General features: G+C 38.0%; 1 protein-coding gene across 11 annotated transcripts in view; it reads left to right on the top strand.

The window, feature by feature from the left end:
• The window catches only part of Pde1c (phosphodiesterase 1C), a 486,798-nt gene that overhangs the window by 424,003 nt on the left and 43,553 nt on the right, over positions 1-19,242 (top strand). For 10 of the 11 annotated variants that reach the window (XM_074065259.1, XM_074065258.1, XM_074065266.1 and 7 more), the window contains 4 exons: positions 2,324-2,444; positions 4,146-4,321; positions 7,518-7,748; positions 13,497-13,574. In XM_074065259.1, the coding sequence (XP_073921360.1) occupies positions 2,324-2,444; positions 4,146-4,321; positions 7,518-7,748; positions 13,497-13,574 (606 nt within the window). Of the gene's footprint in view, positions 1-2,323; positions 2,445-4,145; positions 4,322-7,517; positions 7,749-13,496; positions 13,575-14,442; positions 14,909-19,242 lie in introns of those variants that run through there. The other variant, XM_074065260.1, reaches the window with a different exon arrangement.

Raw genomic sequence — 19,242 nt, 5'->3', positions numbered from 1 at the left:
TGGTGGAAGGGCATTCTGGGCAGAAGATAGAGCATATAAAACACATTGAAATTAAAACCTGCCTACTATGGTCAGCAGATTCTAAACAGCTCCACACAGCAGGAGCAGTTGGCAGGGAGTAGAATGTAGAGAGCAACATGTCTAGAAAGAAAATCAGGCAGAGATTTTATACTGTGTTAAGTACAGCACATGCTTACACTTTATATGAAATGAGAACATATCTAAAGAATTTTATGTAAAGTTAAAGGACATATAACTTTATGCTTTAGCCTGTGGGCTAGATATGACCCACCACCTGTTCTTTTAAATAAAGCTTGATTATAACACAGCTTAGTCCATTCATTTACGTGATGCTATGGACTATAGGTGGCAGACTTGAGTACTTTCCATAGAGATGATACAGCGCCCCAGCAGATCTTCTGCGGAAATTTGCCAACCCCTGTTTTAAAAATATCTGCCTGTTAGTATCATGGAGGATTAATTGAGGGCTTGAGTAAGATTAGAAGTGAGGAAACCAGTTGACTCTCTCTTACAGGAATATAGGGAATGATGAAGAATGTCATAATTGAGGTGGCAACAGGGACTCTCCAGAAGAGAGATAGCACGCAAGGTGTGAAGGATGTGGCTGGATACAATGCTCAGAGGAAGTTAAGACTTTATATTAAGTAGATGGAGCATGATCACATTTATACTAGTTGGGAGAAATGTTAATGAATTAGTTCTCCTTTGGACATGTTGACTTTAACTTGGGGTGAAAATGGTATCATCACATACTCTAGTTTGAGCTCAGAGTTAGACTGCAATTAACTACAACACAAATATGGCTATCACTGTTTCCCTATAAGGATACTACTGATATGTGGCTAAAATAGTTCTTGTTTTATCAATTATGTTGTAGAATTTTTAGTATCCTTCACTGCTGAGCATAAGTGCCAATATCACTGCAACTTCAGTCATTGCAAAAACTAAATACGAAGTCATACATACCCAGACACCCACTTCAGAGGATGTAGGAGGTATTTTCTTTGGCTGGTATTTCCTTTCCTTCCAACTTTCATGCAGCTGTGTAGTGAATTACTACCCTTCCCATTAGCTCCAGCTCATGTATTTTCACCCTGCATGTCACAGAGCATGTGGGTGGTTTTGAGCTGTTGACAATCACTCTAGCCCAACTTCAGCTGTCTGCTTAGTGTGGAACCCTTCAAAAGCATCATTCCAGTTATGAGTTCTCTCCTATTTTCCAACTCTTTTCTTCCAACTCTGTTTACCACCTATCCAAATGTGTGGATAGAAACCCATCATTTTTCCACTGTCATTTCCCCATGTCCTTATTTTGTTGCTGGAGCCTCTTGGCCAGATCCCCCAAAACCAACACCACTTCCTACAGTAAGGTACTTGTGCTTCCTTTGGTTGCCACCTTACAATGGCACTGGTTTCCACCTCACAATGGCACTGGTTTCCACCTCTTTTGCTTTCTGTTGCAATAGATTCCAACAAGATTGTCCCAACCTCATTCTCTCCTGCTCACTCCCTTCCCATCCATCTTGCCAACATGAACTTCCCAAAAGAACTTTTTAACAAATATTATTAATATGTTACCTGAACATCTTCAGGGCTTCTTGTGCCCCTCTAAGTCCCAACTCCTTAAAACCCTCCCTGCCTGAACTGTGGATGACCCACCTTCCCAAGCTTTCTTTCCCAAGCCCAGAAAAATCCATTATTTCCAATCATTGCTGAGACACTCATGCACATTTTTACCTCTCTTCCACCTTTCCTGATTCACCCCTCTGCACAGAACAAATAGCCATATCTTCTATTCATTCTTAAGGGCTCCACTCAAACATGACAGCCTTCATAAAGCTGTTCACAGGCCTCACAGTGGGAAACAAATGTCTCCTCTCCCTTCCTTTCCCAGGAGCCTTCATCTGGACTTCTCCTCTGTCCCTCCATATACTATAGGGATCATTTTGTATTCGTTTCATCTCCTATAAATTCCTTAAGGGCAGACAGGTTTTGTATTCATCTTAGTCTTTTATACAACTCCTATCATAGTGCTATTACATAGCTGGATTAAATATTATTTTTAAGCATTTAGTTGAATTACCTATTGAAAAGTCATCAGTAAGTTATGTAAGAGAAATTTAACTGACTCATGACATTCAAATCAGAGAATAAATTATAGGAATAAGACCCAACTCTTAATCTATTCTGGAGCTTCTATATGTGAATTTTTGAAGAAAGGAAAGAGATTGGTTTCTACTGGAAAATGTGAAGTGGCCCTGTAACTATGTTCTTCTTCTGAGGCATTACTGCTTCCCTGCAGGTTTTATTGATTTTATCGTGGAACCCACCTTCACTGTGCTCACTGACATGACTGAAAAGATTGTGAGTCCTTTAATTGATGAAACCTCCCAAACGAGTGGGACAGGACAGAGGCGCTCAAGGTCAGTGGGGAAGTTTGAGGGTTGGGGGATGGCCTGTCCATAGCATAGAATTCTCCTGTTGGTGGGGATGGTGGTGGTATTTCATAACGGTGCTCACTTTGCCTCCTTTTATGAGTTTTGTCTGCCTCCTTCCGTAGAGAAATTGAAGTTGTGCTCTCTGTGCTCTCCAGGCTTGTCAGAAAGGGGTGACCAAGGTTCAGATTATGACTGGCAGGTACCTGGTCCTCCATTCTTTCCTAGCCTTTGCTTCTGGCAGCACCAGTAGCTACCCTTTCTCTCACTCTGCCCTGACAGTCCTTGCTCTTGATTCTGCAAAAAGACAGTGCTGATCAGAGTTAGTACAAGAAATAAAACAGATTCATTCTTAAGTTCAAGAAGAAAATGAAAAAACCCTGAACATTTTCAATCACTTATCACCTTCTGCAATAGCATCATTATATTGAGTACAGAATAACAAAGAGTTAAGACTCTGGAGCCAGAGTACCTGGGTTAAAATCCTGACTTTATCACTTATTATCCATTTGGTCTCAAGTTACTTCAGCTTCCTCATCTGAGAAATGTGAATTTTAATACTCATAGACTTCTGGGAAGATTAAGTGAGTTGTTCAGTGTTTATAAACTCCTCAGAATAGAGTAGTACAGAGGAAATGCCAGCTATGTTAAAGGTACCACCTAGTCTTTTTTGGCAGTACTACCACCACTGCTGCTACCATAACTGCTACTACTGTTACTTCTACTATTAGTACATCACCATTACTGGTACTGCTAATATTAGCACCACTGTTACTATGACTACTACTGTAACAACAAACACTATTAGTACTACTACTATTGATACAGCTATTACTATTGGACCGTGATGGCAACTGTTCTTCACATCCATGTAAAACGTTGGGCTTTGTCATAAATGAGAAAGAATGTAGAATAAAGAAGAAAAAGAGAAGGAGAGGGCAGGAAAAGAAATGAATAGGAGGTAAGGCAGGAGGAACATTATAAGGACAGTGGGACCCATGGGATGCTCAAGATGAATGGACCCTCATTGAGGATGTTCACAAAGAAGACAGAAGCCCATGCCCAAGTTCCAGTAGTCCCCTAGCTCTTCAAACACTGGCTATAAAATATATTCTGTTTATGTAGTAAGTCTTCATGGTCATTTGGTAGGCTCATGTACACTTAAAATAAGGTCTTTTGCATGACCTGGTCTCCCACAATCTCCAGGCTATCTGTGCCTATCTGCCTTCTGCAAGCAATGTAAGCAAATTATTACTTCTCCTGGACTTAGAGAACCAGGATCAGAGGGATCTCAATTCTAGGAGGAGGGTGGAGCTGGAGAGAAAGAAGAACAAATCACTAGGCAACTTGGAAAAGTGCTCAGTGTGGAAGCAGGTAGATTTCTTCATTTTAGAGAATAGACTAGAAAAAATTAATGTTAAGAAATTCTAGTTATTAGAAAAGAGAAGAGACCAACTAGCAGAGAACTATGAGCAATATGGAGACATAAATGTACAATGTTAACATTTTTCTTCTGAAAAGTTAGAATCTCCACCCTGTCACAAATGCAAAATAGGATAATTACTAAACCTCAGGACCAGGAATTTCATAACAATGACTTGACGAGTGCTGATCATTCCTCTCTTAGGTTTGCTCATTGCACACATTTTTTTAATGCTCCTCTTTGATATGATCATTTTTTTCCTCCAGTTTGAACAACATCAATTCATCAGATGCAAAGCGATCAGGTGTCAAGAGCTCTGGGTCAGAAGGAAGTGCTCCTATCAACAATGCTGTCATCCCTATTGACTATAAGAGTTTTAAGGCCACTTGGACCGAGGTGGTTCACATCAACCGGGAGAGATGGAGGGCGAAGGTGCCCAAAGGTAACATGCTATAAGAGAAGAATCTTCCAGGAGACCTGTCCAAACCAACTCCATACCCCACTCATAAAGCAAAAGGTTGCTGTCCCTGATTTATGGGTGTTGCAAATAAAGGAGAATCACTCAGAGTGCTGAAGTTGCTGAACTCTAGAGTCTCCCATCTTTCGATCATCATTCTATCCAGCACTCAATGCATTCTCTTTCTCTTCCTATAAAGCCACCAATACCATTATGGAGGCCACATCCTTGTGACCTTATCTAATTTTCATTACTTCCCAAAGGCCCCACCTCAAACAACATACGCATGTAGGGATTCAGATTCCCTACACATTCAAACCACAGCAGTGGAAGAACATGTTCTGGCAGTCTTTCCCCACATCAGGGTGAGGAGGGTCTGCCTCTAGTGTAGTAGAGAAATAGCCTCAAAGTTGAGTTTACTCAGCCTTGGACAAAATCCTGTCCAAGTAGCTGCTCATTACAGATGAGGGAAAGGGTTCAGATATATGGTGCTTTTAGGATATTATTGAACCTTTATCATTTGGGGACAGGTGTTGCACCCCTGAGCTATGGAGGGGGTCAACACCTCTTCCCTATTTAAAGTGTACCCTTTCATAGTGCATTCAAATGCTTTAAGCATTTAAATCCTCCCTGTTGGCAGGCTTGCAAGCAGCAATGACAGCTACTGCATCATCTCCAAAGAGGAGCTCTCTCATAATCAATTACACTCATTACACTTAAAATCTAATTCGTGACAACACACAATTTAAAGTGGTACTTCAAGATAATTTGTTTGTAATTATCTAGCTTACTAAAATTATCTTCTGAAGCTAATCACCTAGGGAAGCATTAGATAATTTCTTATCCAAAGGAAACTTGGCCCTTTAAAAAGTACAGATAAACAGTTCATAATTATAGAAAATGTATTAGGTATGCAGGTAGAGACATGCCTAAGCTATTTTAGCAACATGAAAGGACTTGTAAATAACCCTGCTTGGGGTCTTGGAAAGGTCTCTTGTAGCCTTGTAGCCAGGACTTGGAGGACACATGAGGTTGACCTGAGGATGTATTAGAAAAGAACAAGGATAAAGGAGATAACACACTAAAAACTGTTGAACAAAACAGGGCAGTGAGGAAAAGGACAGTAATAAAGGGGGTTACACTGATTAAAGTACAATATAATTACAGGTAAAATACTCAGGCAAAACCCCAGTGAACAATAAACATTAACTTAAACAGTTAAGGACAGGAATGAAAGCAGGTGTACATAAGTGCAGAGCATGGTTTATAGATATTTGTGGGAGGATAATTTGGTGATTGAGTCCAATCTCTGTTGGGAGGGATGTAATTTTTGGATCATGAGGGCTCTATTCCACCCTAATCTTATAGCTGCTTTCTATTAGCCATTTTTATAAGTCATATCACCACAGATAGTTTGAAATGGGGAACAAAAAATAAACTATGAGATTTGCATTCCACCAGTCTAGAGGTGCAGGAGTGCCAAGGATGATAAATCTAAAACCTGTAAAGTAAATTTTCTGAGTATGTGCTGTCATTGGAACTTGTTAGCATGTGCAAATTAACAGTGCTTTTACCTATTTTTTCATTGTAGGACAACTTTATTGATGCTATAAGTTCATCTTGATATTATAAGTGAATCTGATAGTAATGGAAAAAACCACCTCCTATTGATGTATTTTATGTGCTTGCTTATTTTGTCTATTTATTTTGAGTAGTATCTCTTAGGATACTGCATGGCTGGTTACAGTAATATCAGCAATATCAGACCTAACCCAGGTAAATGTCTAGTAGAAAAGCTGAAGAGAATTGCAGAGTGACCTGCAGGGAGGTGGTTGCTGTAGAGAAAAGAATCATGCAGTGAAACAAGTTCATGTCTGATTTGCTCACAATGTCATAAGAGTTACCATTCATTAATTTAAATATTAATTGTCTCATGTCAACTGCCCTTGAGCAAAAGCAAATTTGATTCTGAAATGTATCCTCTCCAGTTTTTTTTTTGCTACATTTTCCATGGAAAATTGGTCTGACTCAGTTGTCAAAAGAATTTTTCTTGCTCAGGTAGTTTTTTATGGTCTTTTGTAGCAAATCAGAATTTAAGGTCTTCAGTTTTTAGCAAAATTATTTTCAGCTTTGAGATAATTTGAATGTTGAAAGATTACCATAAGTTCAGTAGAGTTTTGTAAATTATTTCCCTAATAGTGAGTTCTGAGTATGAATGAATTCTCCTCCCCCTTGCCTCAGTTTCTTTCTGTGTATAGAAGAGTAGTCATCTTTTATTCAAGTGTATTAGTAGTTAAGGAAGTAACACTTATCAAATAGCTTTTTTAGAATAGGATCTGTATATTTTCTTTGTTTTGTGCTAATCTACATTGCTGAAGATGGACTATGTATAAAAAAGCCTACATTGATAGTATAAAGTACACCCATGGGATCCGTTGAGTCAACAAATATTTCATGAGTGTATGCTACGTATGAGGTACTATGCCAAGCAGGAATTGAGATGACATTTGACCTCATGTCCCTTGTGCACTGCAGTCTACTGAAAATGCTATCTTGACGTGCTCTTCTGCAAGAGCATTCTTTCTTTCTTTCTTTCTTTCTTTCTTTCTTTCTTTCTTTCTTTCTTTCTTTCTTTCTTTCTTTCTTTCTTTCTTTCTTTTATGGTAGTACTGGGGTTTAAACTCAGGACTTCCTGATTGCTAGGCAAGCACTCTACTACTTGAACCATACCTCCAGCCCTTTTTGCTCTGGTTATTCCAGTTATTTTGTTTTGATCATAGGGTCCTGTTTTTTGCCCTGATTGGCCTGGACTGCAAACCTCCTATTTTAAGTTTCCCACTGTCCTTAATTTAACAGGTGCATATCACTGTGACAAGCTATTGGTTGAGTAGGGGTCTCACTAATTTTTTCTCACAGCTTATGTGCAACCACAATCCTCCCAATCTCAGCCTTCTAAAAAGCTATGATTATAGGCATGAGCTACCAGTGCCTACCTCAATCTGACTTAAATTAGTCCAAAATGCACCCAAAACACTTAATAAATACCTTAGGTCATTTTAGCATACCAATTCCCCATGCAAATTATTATTGTTGATTTTTTTTTTCTAAAAGGGCAACTTTTCTAATAGCATGGCCTCTTTGTTCTCTTTTATCTGCCTTTCCTAACTTCTTGTGAATGCAGAGGAGAAGGCTAAGAAGGAAGCAGAGGAAAAGGCTCGCCTGGCTGCAGAGGAGAAGCAAAAGGAAATGGAAGCCAAAACCCAGACTGAAGAAGGTGCATCCAACAAAGCTGAGAAAAAGACATCTGGAGAAACTATGAATCAAGTCAATGGAACACGGACAAACAAAAGTGATAACCCTCAAGGGAAGAACCCCAAAGACGAGAAGTCATCAGGAGAAAAGCAACAGAATGGTGAGGACTGTGCTGGCTGGTGAAAGGCTGTTTTGGGGGTGTTAATGATGTGATGAATGGAAACTGGCAAACACATTCCCCATGCTGGCAGCTTGCAGGGCTTCCCTGGTCCTGCAGGGATGCCATCAGGATCCCATGAGAAACAGCCACCAGTTCACCTGTGCTTTTCTCTATGGAAGGATGTATACCTTTCCGGCCTCCCCAGCAACTCCACAGACTCTATCCAATACCCCCTTGCCCACTAGGTGCAAATTAGTACTCACAACACCAGCACAGTTCTGAAAGCTTGCTGCCAAAATGGGTGGACAGAAAGTCAATTTCCAAAATGCACCATGTCCCTAGCAGGACTAGGCTGCAGGTCTGCCTGAGGTCTATTCTTATAGCATGTATCTATAAATCATTGTACGTGTTAATGTGGGTGACCACATTCTGATTTACCTATAGTTGAGGATTTCCTGGGATGCAGATCTTTCAGTTTTAAAACCAAAAATGCTCTAGTCAAACTGAGGTGAGATGGCTATCATAATTCACAGATAAATTGATGGTTTCTTATAGTTAGTGTAATAAGTATTTATTAATTAACAATTACATCAAGGTCTGTAGTAGGCATGTAGGGATTTAGAAATGGAAAGATCACAGAAAGCCCATGATGTTGTAAAGATATAGACATCCTCACATGTAACACTGGTGAAATGTGGGCAAATAGAAATAGGGGTGTGGCAGAAATAGAGTAGCCAGGAATCATATGCAAAGAAAGAGACATCAGCTTTGTTGGGATTGGGGACTGTGTAATGGAATGAATGTCAGAGAAGTCTTCAAGAGGAGGTAGCATCCGAGCTGGGTTTTAAAAGCTAAAGTTTGCTGGTCATAAGGCAGCAAGCCTTCTCAGCCAGAGAGAACAGATGAGCAGTGAACAGGGCATGGAATTGGACCTGTGTTTGGGGAAGTATAGAAAGTTCAGACTCTGCAGCTTATAAGCACCGGGTTGTGGTTGGGTATCAGGATAGCTTTATGGTTAAACATACCTGGATTCAAGCCATAGTTCTGCCTTCTTTGGGTGGCTTTGGCCAGATTACTTAACCTTTTACTACTCTATAAAATGTGCACAATATCTGTTCACAGTATAGACCTCCTATGAGCCTTCAACAATAATCATGTTAGAAAAAAAACCAAAGAAAATAACAGCAAATAGTATTTATTGGCTGTACCCCAGATGCTGTTTTAAGCTCTCTCTTTATATAGTCATTTTCTCACCTATCTTGCAGGGCTGGGTGATTTCCTCTAGCTCTAGCTATCATGCTATAGGGCTGGGGAAATGGTAAATAGAAAGTACTTAGCACAACATCCTCCAAGTATTTATAAATTAACATATTATGAGGAAATAAAGTATTAATATCTTAATAACAATAATAACTCATCTCACATTCTAAGAACTTGTATAAAAATCCCTCAATTTACTCCTAAGACCTTTCTAAAAGGTAGAGAAGTCCATCATCCTAACTAGTCCACCCTCCAAGAAGCCTGGTTCTGGAAACTTCTCTTAACTAATTAAACAAGAACTTGCTGTGCTGATCATGTGGGCTTCTTCATACGTCTTATCTGTGTTGAGCTTTGCAACCAGATATGGAAGAACCAGACAGGTACAGGATTTACCTCTCAATCCCGAGATAGTAACAATGGTGTGTCTTGTGGAAAACAAGGGATGGGAAATAGATGCCTGAAAGCTTTACATGCTCAACTCCTCTTCCTAGCTATATCACTCTGCTCAAAGGAAGGCACATACAGAGTGGGGAGAGAAGCAAGATGTGTTTCTTTCCCCTAATTTTGCTTGTATTAGAGTGGGTTAAAACTGTCTTTCCCTTGATAGAAATAGTAGTCATAATAGCCCTACCATTTATTGAATTCTTAACATGCCAGAGGCTGTACTTGAGATTTTACCTCAAATTATATTAAAATACTGACAACTTCATCAGGTATAGAAATTTAGTCCCATCTTGCAGTTGGGAAAATTGAGACTAAGAGAGGTTAAGCCACTTGCTTAAGGTCAAACAAGCATTAAACAGAGAGCTACTTAATCATTAAGTATATTTAAGTAGGCTAAACTCAGTTTTATGTGAGTCTGTATTCTCTGTTTCTTAACCAGCAAGTGCTTACAATTTGCCAGGCATGGTACTATCAAAGGGAGGGGGGAATCAGAGACACATGTGTATAAAAAGCTCATTATCTATTCCAGAGCTTTGCACATTTTTCTGCAATGGGCCAGATAGCAAATATTTTTTACTTTGTGGGCCATATGGTCTCTATTGCAACCATTCAACACTGCCGTTTAGTCTGAAAAAAGCTAAAGGTGATTTATAAACAAATGAGCAAGGCTGTATTCCAAAAAAATTTTATTAGTGGAAAGTGAAATTTGAATTCTATTTAGTGTTGATATCACAAAATCTTTTTTCTCCAATCCTTTAGAAATGTTAAAGTCATTTTTAGCCCATAGATCAGGCAGTAAGGCCAGGTCTGATATATGGGTTGTGATTTGCTAACCCTTGGTTTAGTCTGTGAGAGAAATCAGTGAATACAAACAAGCTAATCACAGAAAAAGATTGTAAATTCTACAAAGACTCAGAGAGGACAGTAATTCATTTTGAAGATGATTGGGGAGAAAGCCTGAAACACAAAACAGGAGTGCTTCAACTAGGTTGGTTTGATTTCACAACTATGTTTATTTCCCAAAGTAAGCAGCAGTCTACCATTTCCCTTAAAAATTAAGCATAAAATGAGAGGTGAAAAAGAAATCAATTTAGAGCAATAATAAGAAAGGCTAATGGTGTTGGGGACTTTGTTTCAGCAGCCTAATTAAAATGATTTATAACTGCTAAGAAAGGCTCTTTTGTTTCCCCTGTTTATTGAGTATCAGCTCACATTGGCCATTACTGCATGTACAACCCATGGGAAATTACCTAATGGGTTTTGTTCAGGGAACATCATCAAACAAGCATAGTCCACTTTCCCAGCAGCACCCTTGTTTGTGGGCTGCAAAGGTATTTTCCAGGGCAGGGCCAAAGGACATTGGTTAGAATGGTTCTGGAGGTTGACTCTTCTTGGCAATTACAGGTTCCTCTAAGCTTTGTTCTCCACCAGGGTGGGGGAAGAGGGTGGAGGTGGGGGTCATGGAGGAGAAATGGCCCAAACAATGTATGCACATATGAATAAATGAATAAAGAAAAAAGAAGTCAGCAAGATTATAAGTTAAAAAAAAAAAAAAAAAAAACCTTCCTCCTTGATCCTCCCCAGCCTGGCTGAGAAAATTGGTTGCATGGCTACTGGCTATGATCCTGCAAACCTGTCTCTGTCAGATTCTCGAAGACAGCCTAGCTAGCTATAGCTGGGAGTGAAACTCTAGCTTGGAACAGCCTGGAAGGCCTAACATAGAGTGTGTCGAGGTGTGAAAACTCATGTAGGGAAGAAGGATCATTTTTCTTTGGGGAACTGATTTAGTTATCTGACTTGAAATTCTTGAGTACATCTCTGTCATCCTTAAACAGGGAAAAGCCAGTATTTGGACTGCTTCATGGGACTCCCCAAGGAACTTTTCTCTTCTGGCATCTGGTGGTAGTAAAGGGCGATGATCATGTCCTCTACTTAAACCCATCATGTATAGACACTGGCTAGCATAAAGCCCTTCTCCTCAGTCCTTCCAACATGTTCACCCCAAACCTGGAGAGTTTATCGACTTCTAATTTAGTTTAGAATTTGTCAAATTAAAAGTACATACTTTACAGATTATACTACAGGTCCGAAGTAGTCTTAAATAACAATTTCTTGTCAGATCTATAGGCCAAAGACATTTAAAAATGGAAACCTTAAATCTAAAGCTCAAGCTTGGAAGGAAGCTGCAAATATAGTGGTTGAGGGCTTGGCCTCTAGAATCAGAACTGTCTGTGTGGTGTATGGCGTTATTTTATTTGTTCATTGGATTTCTAGGCCACAAAATGGGGGTGGTAATTTGAGTTTCAAATCAATTCCCTACAAATCAACTTAAAATTAATTCGTAGGAAAATCAATTGACCATTTGTTCAAAACATCGAATACAAGTGTCTTAAACCATACCTACAATAGCTTCCAGAAACAGTTTTGCCACCAGAGGAAGATGCTGGTGTAAGGTTGGGTCAGAGGCGAGGCCAGGTTAGTGTCTGAGACACCACTGGACAGCCATGCATTCCACATGACATAGTTAGACTGACCAGCATTTGCCCATATGGCTGCAGTGATAACAAGACAAAACTCACATTTGGAAAACATCCTCAGGCTTTTGGTGAGTTGATTATTCACCACTTAATGAGGAATCTTTGATGAGTTTGTCTGTTTTCAATAAGAGCACCTTTAGAATGTGATTGTTAGAAGAATTTAATGAAATGGTATGTGTAAGACATTTAGCGTACTGTGTAGCACAAAGTAAAAAATAAATCACTTTCCTCTTACATACTTCTTGCTCGCTCCAATTAGTATTAGGATATTTGTTTTAATAATTATTTGAGGAGTAATGTATTCTTGGCTTATTTATGCTAAAATGAATGTTGCCATTTATAAGATTGGTAAGAAAAATATCCAGAACTTGAAATGCGGCTGAGGGAAAGCATTTATGGCCCTTCAATGTTACACTGGCCCATTAATGAACAAACCTGCCCAAGGGTTATTAAATTATCCTAGACTAGTGGCGGCACCCTTTTTCTATAAAAGGACAGACAGAAATATTCCATCCTTGCAAGTCTCTCTTGCAGCTATTCACCCCTGCTGTTGTGAAATGACAGCAACCACAGATGATAAGTAAATCCTGGATGCTTCTGCAGGCAAATAAAACATTATTGACCCTAACAAGTGGCAGGCCATATTGGCCCATGGAGCATAATTTGTTGACCCCTGCTCTTGAAGAATACAACTGTGTTTAATTTTGCTATTTGCTACTTAATTCATATAACTGTGTAGTTACAAGGTAACCTAGAGATTTTTGACTTGTAGAGAAGATCATCCCAAAGATTATGGTTTTATTGCTTTATGGGATGAAAATGGTTCATCTCTAATTTAGCAGTCTAAAATGCCCATAAATGCCCACTTCCTTAAATGCTCTTGAAACCTTCTTATTACCTCACTGGTTCCCTCATAAATGAATTAATTTACATTTTTGATGTGTATTCATTCTACATTCATAAAAGTAGTATTTTTTAAACTTTTACGAATTACTAATTTCTAAACATCATTGACAAGCTCATTAATTAGAATGCCATTTATAGCTCTATTTTAGAATAACAACTGTCATTGAGTGACATGCCAGATATATTACCTTCAGTACTTGCATACTTTCAATACAATTATCCTCATGCCTTAAAGTAGGTATTATTCACCCCATTTTGCAGATATGAATGTTAAACAGAGAGATGTTAAATAGCTGTTCATTGTTAGAACTTACTTTAAACCAGGTTTTTCCTCACACCACAGACTCACAATAAAACTTAACTGCCTTTCTTAGAAAATAAACACCATTGACTTAAGTACAACCCTGTTTGACAGGAATTTTCAGTTTTAATTTCTGATTATAATCCGATTCCAGAACCTAACGTGGTTACAAAAGATATTTACACTCCTTCGTGACTATTGAATTTTGCTGCACTTTTTTTTACCTTGACAGGTTTAATGATATTTATAACTTCCCCTCAGCTGTATAAATATACTGTTTGTCATGTTTATTACTTTTAGGTGACTTTCAAGATGGTAAGAATAAGACAGACAAGAAGGATCACTCCAACGTCGGAAATGATTCAAAGAAAACAGATGGTAAGAATATTATTCTCATAACTTTTTTCCATAAATGTGCAATTACTACAAACTTGTTAGAATCATATCTAAAATTGAAATAGTGCTTGTTAATATATTCTTTTATTGTAGCCTGAAAAAATGTTTCCTTATATTTAAAGAGCACTGTTAATTCTTTTTCAATAATTTACAAATTATTGCTGTATCTTTTCTTCTCCATCATACTGTCTCCATTGCATTTACTCGTTCTTCTCCTTGCTTTCATTTTTATCATTCTAAACATCATAAAATGTTGGATTTGGACTTGCTGATGGTAATGGATGGGATAACATATTCTGCTAATGTATTTAATGAGTTTTGGGTCACAAATTGGGCAACATAGATAGAAAATGTTCCATGTTTTGAGTCTTCACATTTTTTACCTTGATTTGAGTTATTACTTGAGTGAAAAACAAAACCATAATCTGTTCAAAGCAGTTTGACCAGGAATACCAAATCCTAAAGGCACTGACGATGCACAAGCAGATTAGAATGAATTGCATCATAATGTGCTTTGTGAGCATTGCTTTTACTTTTTTTTTATTTCTTTTGTTCATATGTGCATACAATGTTTGGGTCATTTCTCCTCTCTTCCCTCCACCCTCTCTCTTTCCCCCGGCCCCTCCTTCTCCTCCCCACCCCCTCGCTACCAGGCAGAAACTATTTTGCCCTTATCTCTAATTTTGTTGAAGAGAGAGTATAAGCAATAATAGGAAGGACCAAGGGTTTTTGCTAATTGAGATAAGGACAGCTATACAGGGAGTTTACTCGCATTGCTTTCCTGTACATATGTGTTACATTCTAAATTAATTTTTCTCATAAACAACCTTTTACTCTTTCTAAATCCCAGCTGTTCAGCGGGACTTGTTGGCACATGCTGTAATCGTAGCTACGTGGGAGGCAAAGATGGGAAGATTGAAGTTCAAAGCCAGCCAGGGCAAAAGTCAACAAGACTCTTGTCTCATAAACAAGCTGGACATGGTGGTGTGTGCCACCTTGCTCTAGTTATGCAGGAGGCAGAGGTAGGAGGATTGAGGTCCAGGCTAGTCTTGGGCAAAATGGAGACCCTCTCTGAAAAATAATTAAAGTAAAAATGGCTGGGGTATGGTTCAAGTAGTAAAGCACTTGCCCAGAAAGCTCAAAGTCTTGAGTTCAAACCCCAGTACTGCAAAAATAAATAAATAAATGAATAAATAAACCTGTATGTTCAAATTACACTGCCTTGCCCTCTTTGAACTAGCAGAATGAGAAACCTGCCCTCACCAGGTACATAACCCTCATCACTGCAGTTGTGACCATGGGTTCTTTCCTAATTTTTCCTTCATTCAGGGACATGATAGTAAGCTAACAATGAAAGTTTCCATAAAATGATTTTTTTGTTGAGTCCCAGACTGTCCTTGAACGTTACCTTCCAAGAGCTATTGTATTTGTTGCTAAGCTTTTGTTTGACAAGTTTTGTTAGAACACCTTTGGAGAACAAATGCTGGGTAATCAAGTTGAGAGTAAGAAGGAATTTGAACACAGCTTCTCACACATCTATTAAACAAAACAAGAAGCAGCCCCTTTAGCTTTCAGCTGTAAGCCACAATCACAGGTTGTCTTTACTTGCGTGCATGATCTCAGTTCTCAAACCTTTTCTTTTAAGATCATTCAAAGAATTCACACTAGGTGTCTTATCACATAATACCTAGGGAACTTACACCTGTGATTTTTTCACCAACTTGCTTATGCAAACAGAAAACACTTAGTGAATGAGCATGCTCTCCTTGAATAATTGTGAGTAAAACAATGAATTACACAGAGATAAAATGACAATTTCTCATCCAAACTTTCTTATGGGAAAGAGCCTCAAGTACCAGAGGCTCTTTGTCATGCATAAATAGAACTAGACTACAAAACATATAATAGAAGAATGATGTCATTTAGACACCTGCCCCATCCTACATTCAGTGACTGCCCCCTACTCCCTGATTTGAATTCTTATAGCATAAGAGCCCTGAATAAATCAAGTCCCAAGCTTGAATATGGAATCTTGAATCTCATCAAAACTGTAAATTGTATGGTAAATAGCTGCTATAATATCATGTGGGAATTGCAGATAAATTTTATCATCTTCAGCTTTTTTAGGGGGGGTGATGAAATAGGTTCTCAGTTCTATGACCCAAATAAGTGGAAACTTTGATTATCTAAAGATCAGGATTCTTGATATCATGGAGCAGTAAATAGGCAACAGTAAATAAAATAAAGACAAGCTTTGACCTCCATTCCTTTTCTCCATCCATAACCGCAGACTTCAAGTCTATATGTTAACACAGACAGGAATAAGACTGTACTTTGATTTCATTGGTGAACTAGCATCACCTCAGTGGTCATCACTACATCAGTGCCAACAAGATTTAAATCTCTGAACTTCAGTGGCTTACAGCATTTTAGTACCAAGTGTAATGGTAATTCTTGGTGATGTGAAGTGGAAAAGAATTTGGTGAGTCTAACCTGCCCTTTCCTTTTTGCTCATTTAAGCCATTTGCTTTAGAAAATTATAAAAATAGAATACATAGAACAATATATCTATTGATTTTTTTTAAATATATATATAATAGAAATAACATTTCCAACATTTCTTTTTAGTTGATCTTATTATGTTTGATGACCAGGAGTACTTAAATTAACTTTTTAATGACCCTATTCCTATTCCAGCCCCAAGAACCATTGGTAGCTAACTCCCTGTAATTTTTCAGAGGGAGTATTCAGATACAATTTATACCCACTGTGATCTAACCCACCGTGGTTTATAGTTGTTGCATTATAAACATTCAGAGAGAAATTCAGTTGGTTTTTCCCAGACTCTCAAGATGCTGGGCATGCACAGAGGAAATGAGTATGATGAAAGGGGAAATTACACCCTGGCATAATGGACACACTGCACTTACACATTATCTCTGTCAGGCTGTGGAGGCCTCTTTAGTACCCTGCAGCAATAATTTTCTAACTGAGTTCAAAGATTGGATGTCCTTTGAAAGCACCTTGCTTACCTCTGAGAAATGTACTGACATAACAAAGGTCTAAGTCTCTGAGCCAAGATTTCTTCCAGGGTGTAAAGTTTTCTGCTGTCATTGGGAGATTTCAAGAGTACCAAGCAAATGAAATTTTTTAGTACATTACTAGCCATGTTTGTAATAGCATTGCCTCTTGGACTTGTCATAATTTATTATGGTTGCTCAAAAATACAAACTTGCCCTTTTACTTGACCATGTTAATAGACATAAGAGATAGCCAACTTTTGTTCTCTCAAAAGAGTTATTTATAACTAGACCCACACACACATACACAGTTATTAGCCAAGCCTCAGGGAGGTAGTTCAGCCGATGTTTCTCCTTCACTGACTATTACAGAAATTGGAATTCTTATGGATGTTGGTTCATGAAATTTACAAGCAAACTTTGAATAGCAGAAAGGTTAGAGAAAAGACTATATATATATGCTTATGCCAAAGAGAAGTAGCAAGAATTGGATTTGCCCTCCCACCTGAAACAACCAACAAAACAAAACACTGGGCATCACATATGAAAAAGTGGTTTTCATGACATCAGAAAATAAAGGACAGTGATTTCTGAGAGTAAGAAAATAAATAAGGTGAGCCCAAAGGTCATCCCACCTTTCTGCCAAGAGAGGGCTTCCAAGCAACATCAAGAGGAGAGACATAGGCAGACCTGCTTAACTTTTGGAGTTGAAAAGTTGAATAACAATCCAGGAATACTAACATGGTGAGAGTTAATGGAATAAAGTACTGTAAAGAAGAGGACTGTGGTGAGATAGAGCTTCAGAGATCTGAAAAGAATTGCTAGGCTACTATTCAGCCAACCTATGCAAAGGAGGAAAATCCCTGAGGGCAGGAAAGAACCATCTAAGAGGATGAGAGGGAATAGTCCTGATGTTCAAATGGGGCAGGGGAAATTGCCTCTTCCTATAAGTCAGGACTAAATACCACTTCATTTGCGGGATATTAGGTAGAACATTTATAATTCTTGATTTAGTATTGTTCAATAACTAGCTATAAGGTAAATGCTGCTTTAGTCCTACCCAGTAAATTTGAAAAGCAAGAAATAAAAGGATCAAAGTGTTTCCATCCAAGAAAAAATCTCATATATATATATATGTGTGTGTGTATATATATATACACATATATATTTATATCCTTGTATTATATAGACATAGATCCATGTATATATACACATATATATTTATATCCTTGTATTATATAGACATAGATCCATGTATATATACATATATATATATATGAGAGAGAGAGAGAGTGCAAAAGTATCAAACAGCTAACAAAGGAAAATTCACAGTGTCTGTGACTTAATAAAAAAAATTCCTGGGCACCAATAAAACATTGACCATAAAATAAAACAGAACTGAAACAGAGGTTAATACTAGTAGCCCAAGGAAATTAAAGCAGTACTTATAACTGTAGCCCATGTGTTCAGAAATTAAATAGAGAGAAGGGTTATGTAAAAAAAAAGACCCAAGGGCTGGAGGAATGGCTGAAATGATAGAGACCTGACTAGCAAGTGTGAAGCCCTGAGTTCAAACCCCAGTACTGCCAAAATATTAAAATCTCAAAAAAAAAAAAAAGACCCACATCAAAGTGCTGGATATGAAAACCATACTGTTTGATATATGAACTAACAGAATAATATCAAGTGGGACTACTATTAAATACACTGGATGGGATTATACATTGTAGAGGAAAGAGTAATATAAAGATTAGCATAGAAACTACACAAAATTAAGACTGGCGGAGTGGCTGAAGTGCTAGAACACCTACCTAGGAAGCGTGAGGCCTTGAGTTCAAACCTCAGTACTACCAATAAAAAAGAAAAAAAGAAACTATCCAAAATGAAACAAAATAGAACCATTAAAGAATGCAACAGAAATCATTATAAAGACCATCAGTGAGTTGTGGCATACCTTTAAGCAACCTACCATATGTGTACTTGAATCCCCACAGTAGAAGTGTGGGGAAGAAAGAAAGCTATTTGAAGATGCCATGACTAAAATTTTGATACATGATGAAAAATCCATGGGTCCAAGAAGCCCAATAAAGCTCAAAGACATTAAACATGAGGAAAATTATCATATCATAATCAAACTTCTTATAAACAATGATGAAGAGAAACCTTTAAAAACAGCCAAAGGAAAACATGTCAAACTAACAAAGATAAGGATGAAAGTAATTCTTTCATTAGAAAAACTGAGAATACAGTGGAGGAACATTTTCAAAGAAAGAAAGTTAAACAAGAATTCTGTTCTCCGAAAAATATCTTCCAGAAATGAAGGTGAAATAGAGATAGTTTCATCAGACAAAGGATTTCTTGTCAGTATTCCTTCCATAAACAATATAGCATAACAACTAAGAGGTGTTTTGATTGACTATTCTCAGTAATCTGGAGATGACTTGAAACGTACGGAAGGAGGTACATAGGTCATATGCAAATATTATGCCATTTTCTGTAAGGGATTTGGACTGCTACAGATTGTGCATCTATGAGGGATCCTGGAACCAATCTCATACAGATACCAAGGGACAACTATATTTAAAATTTTTTCTAATTGTTTAACTCTCCTAAAGATAATTGACTAGTTG

The sequence above is a fragment of the Castor canadensis genome, chromosome 2, assembly GCF_047511655.1.
Source record: "Castor canadensis chromosome 2, mCasCan1.hap1v2, whole genome shotgun sequence".
Classification (NCBI taxonomy): domain Eukaryota; kingdom Metazoa; phylum Chordata; class Mammalia; order Rodentia; family Castoridae; genus Castor; species Castor canadensis.
The sequence above is the reverse complement of the archived record's forward strand: the minus strand, read 5'-3'. Positions and strand labels throughout refer to the sequence as shown.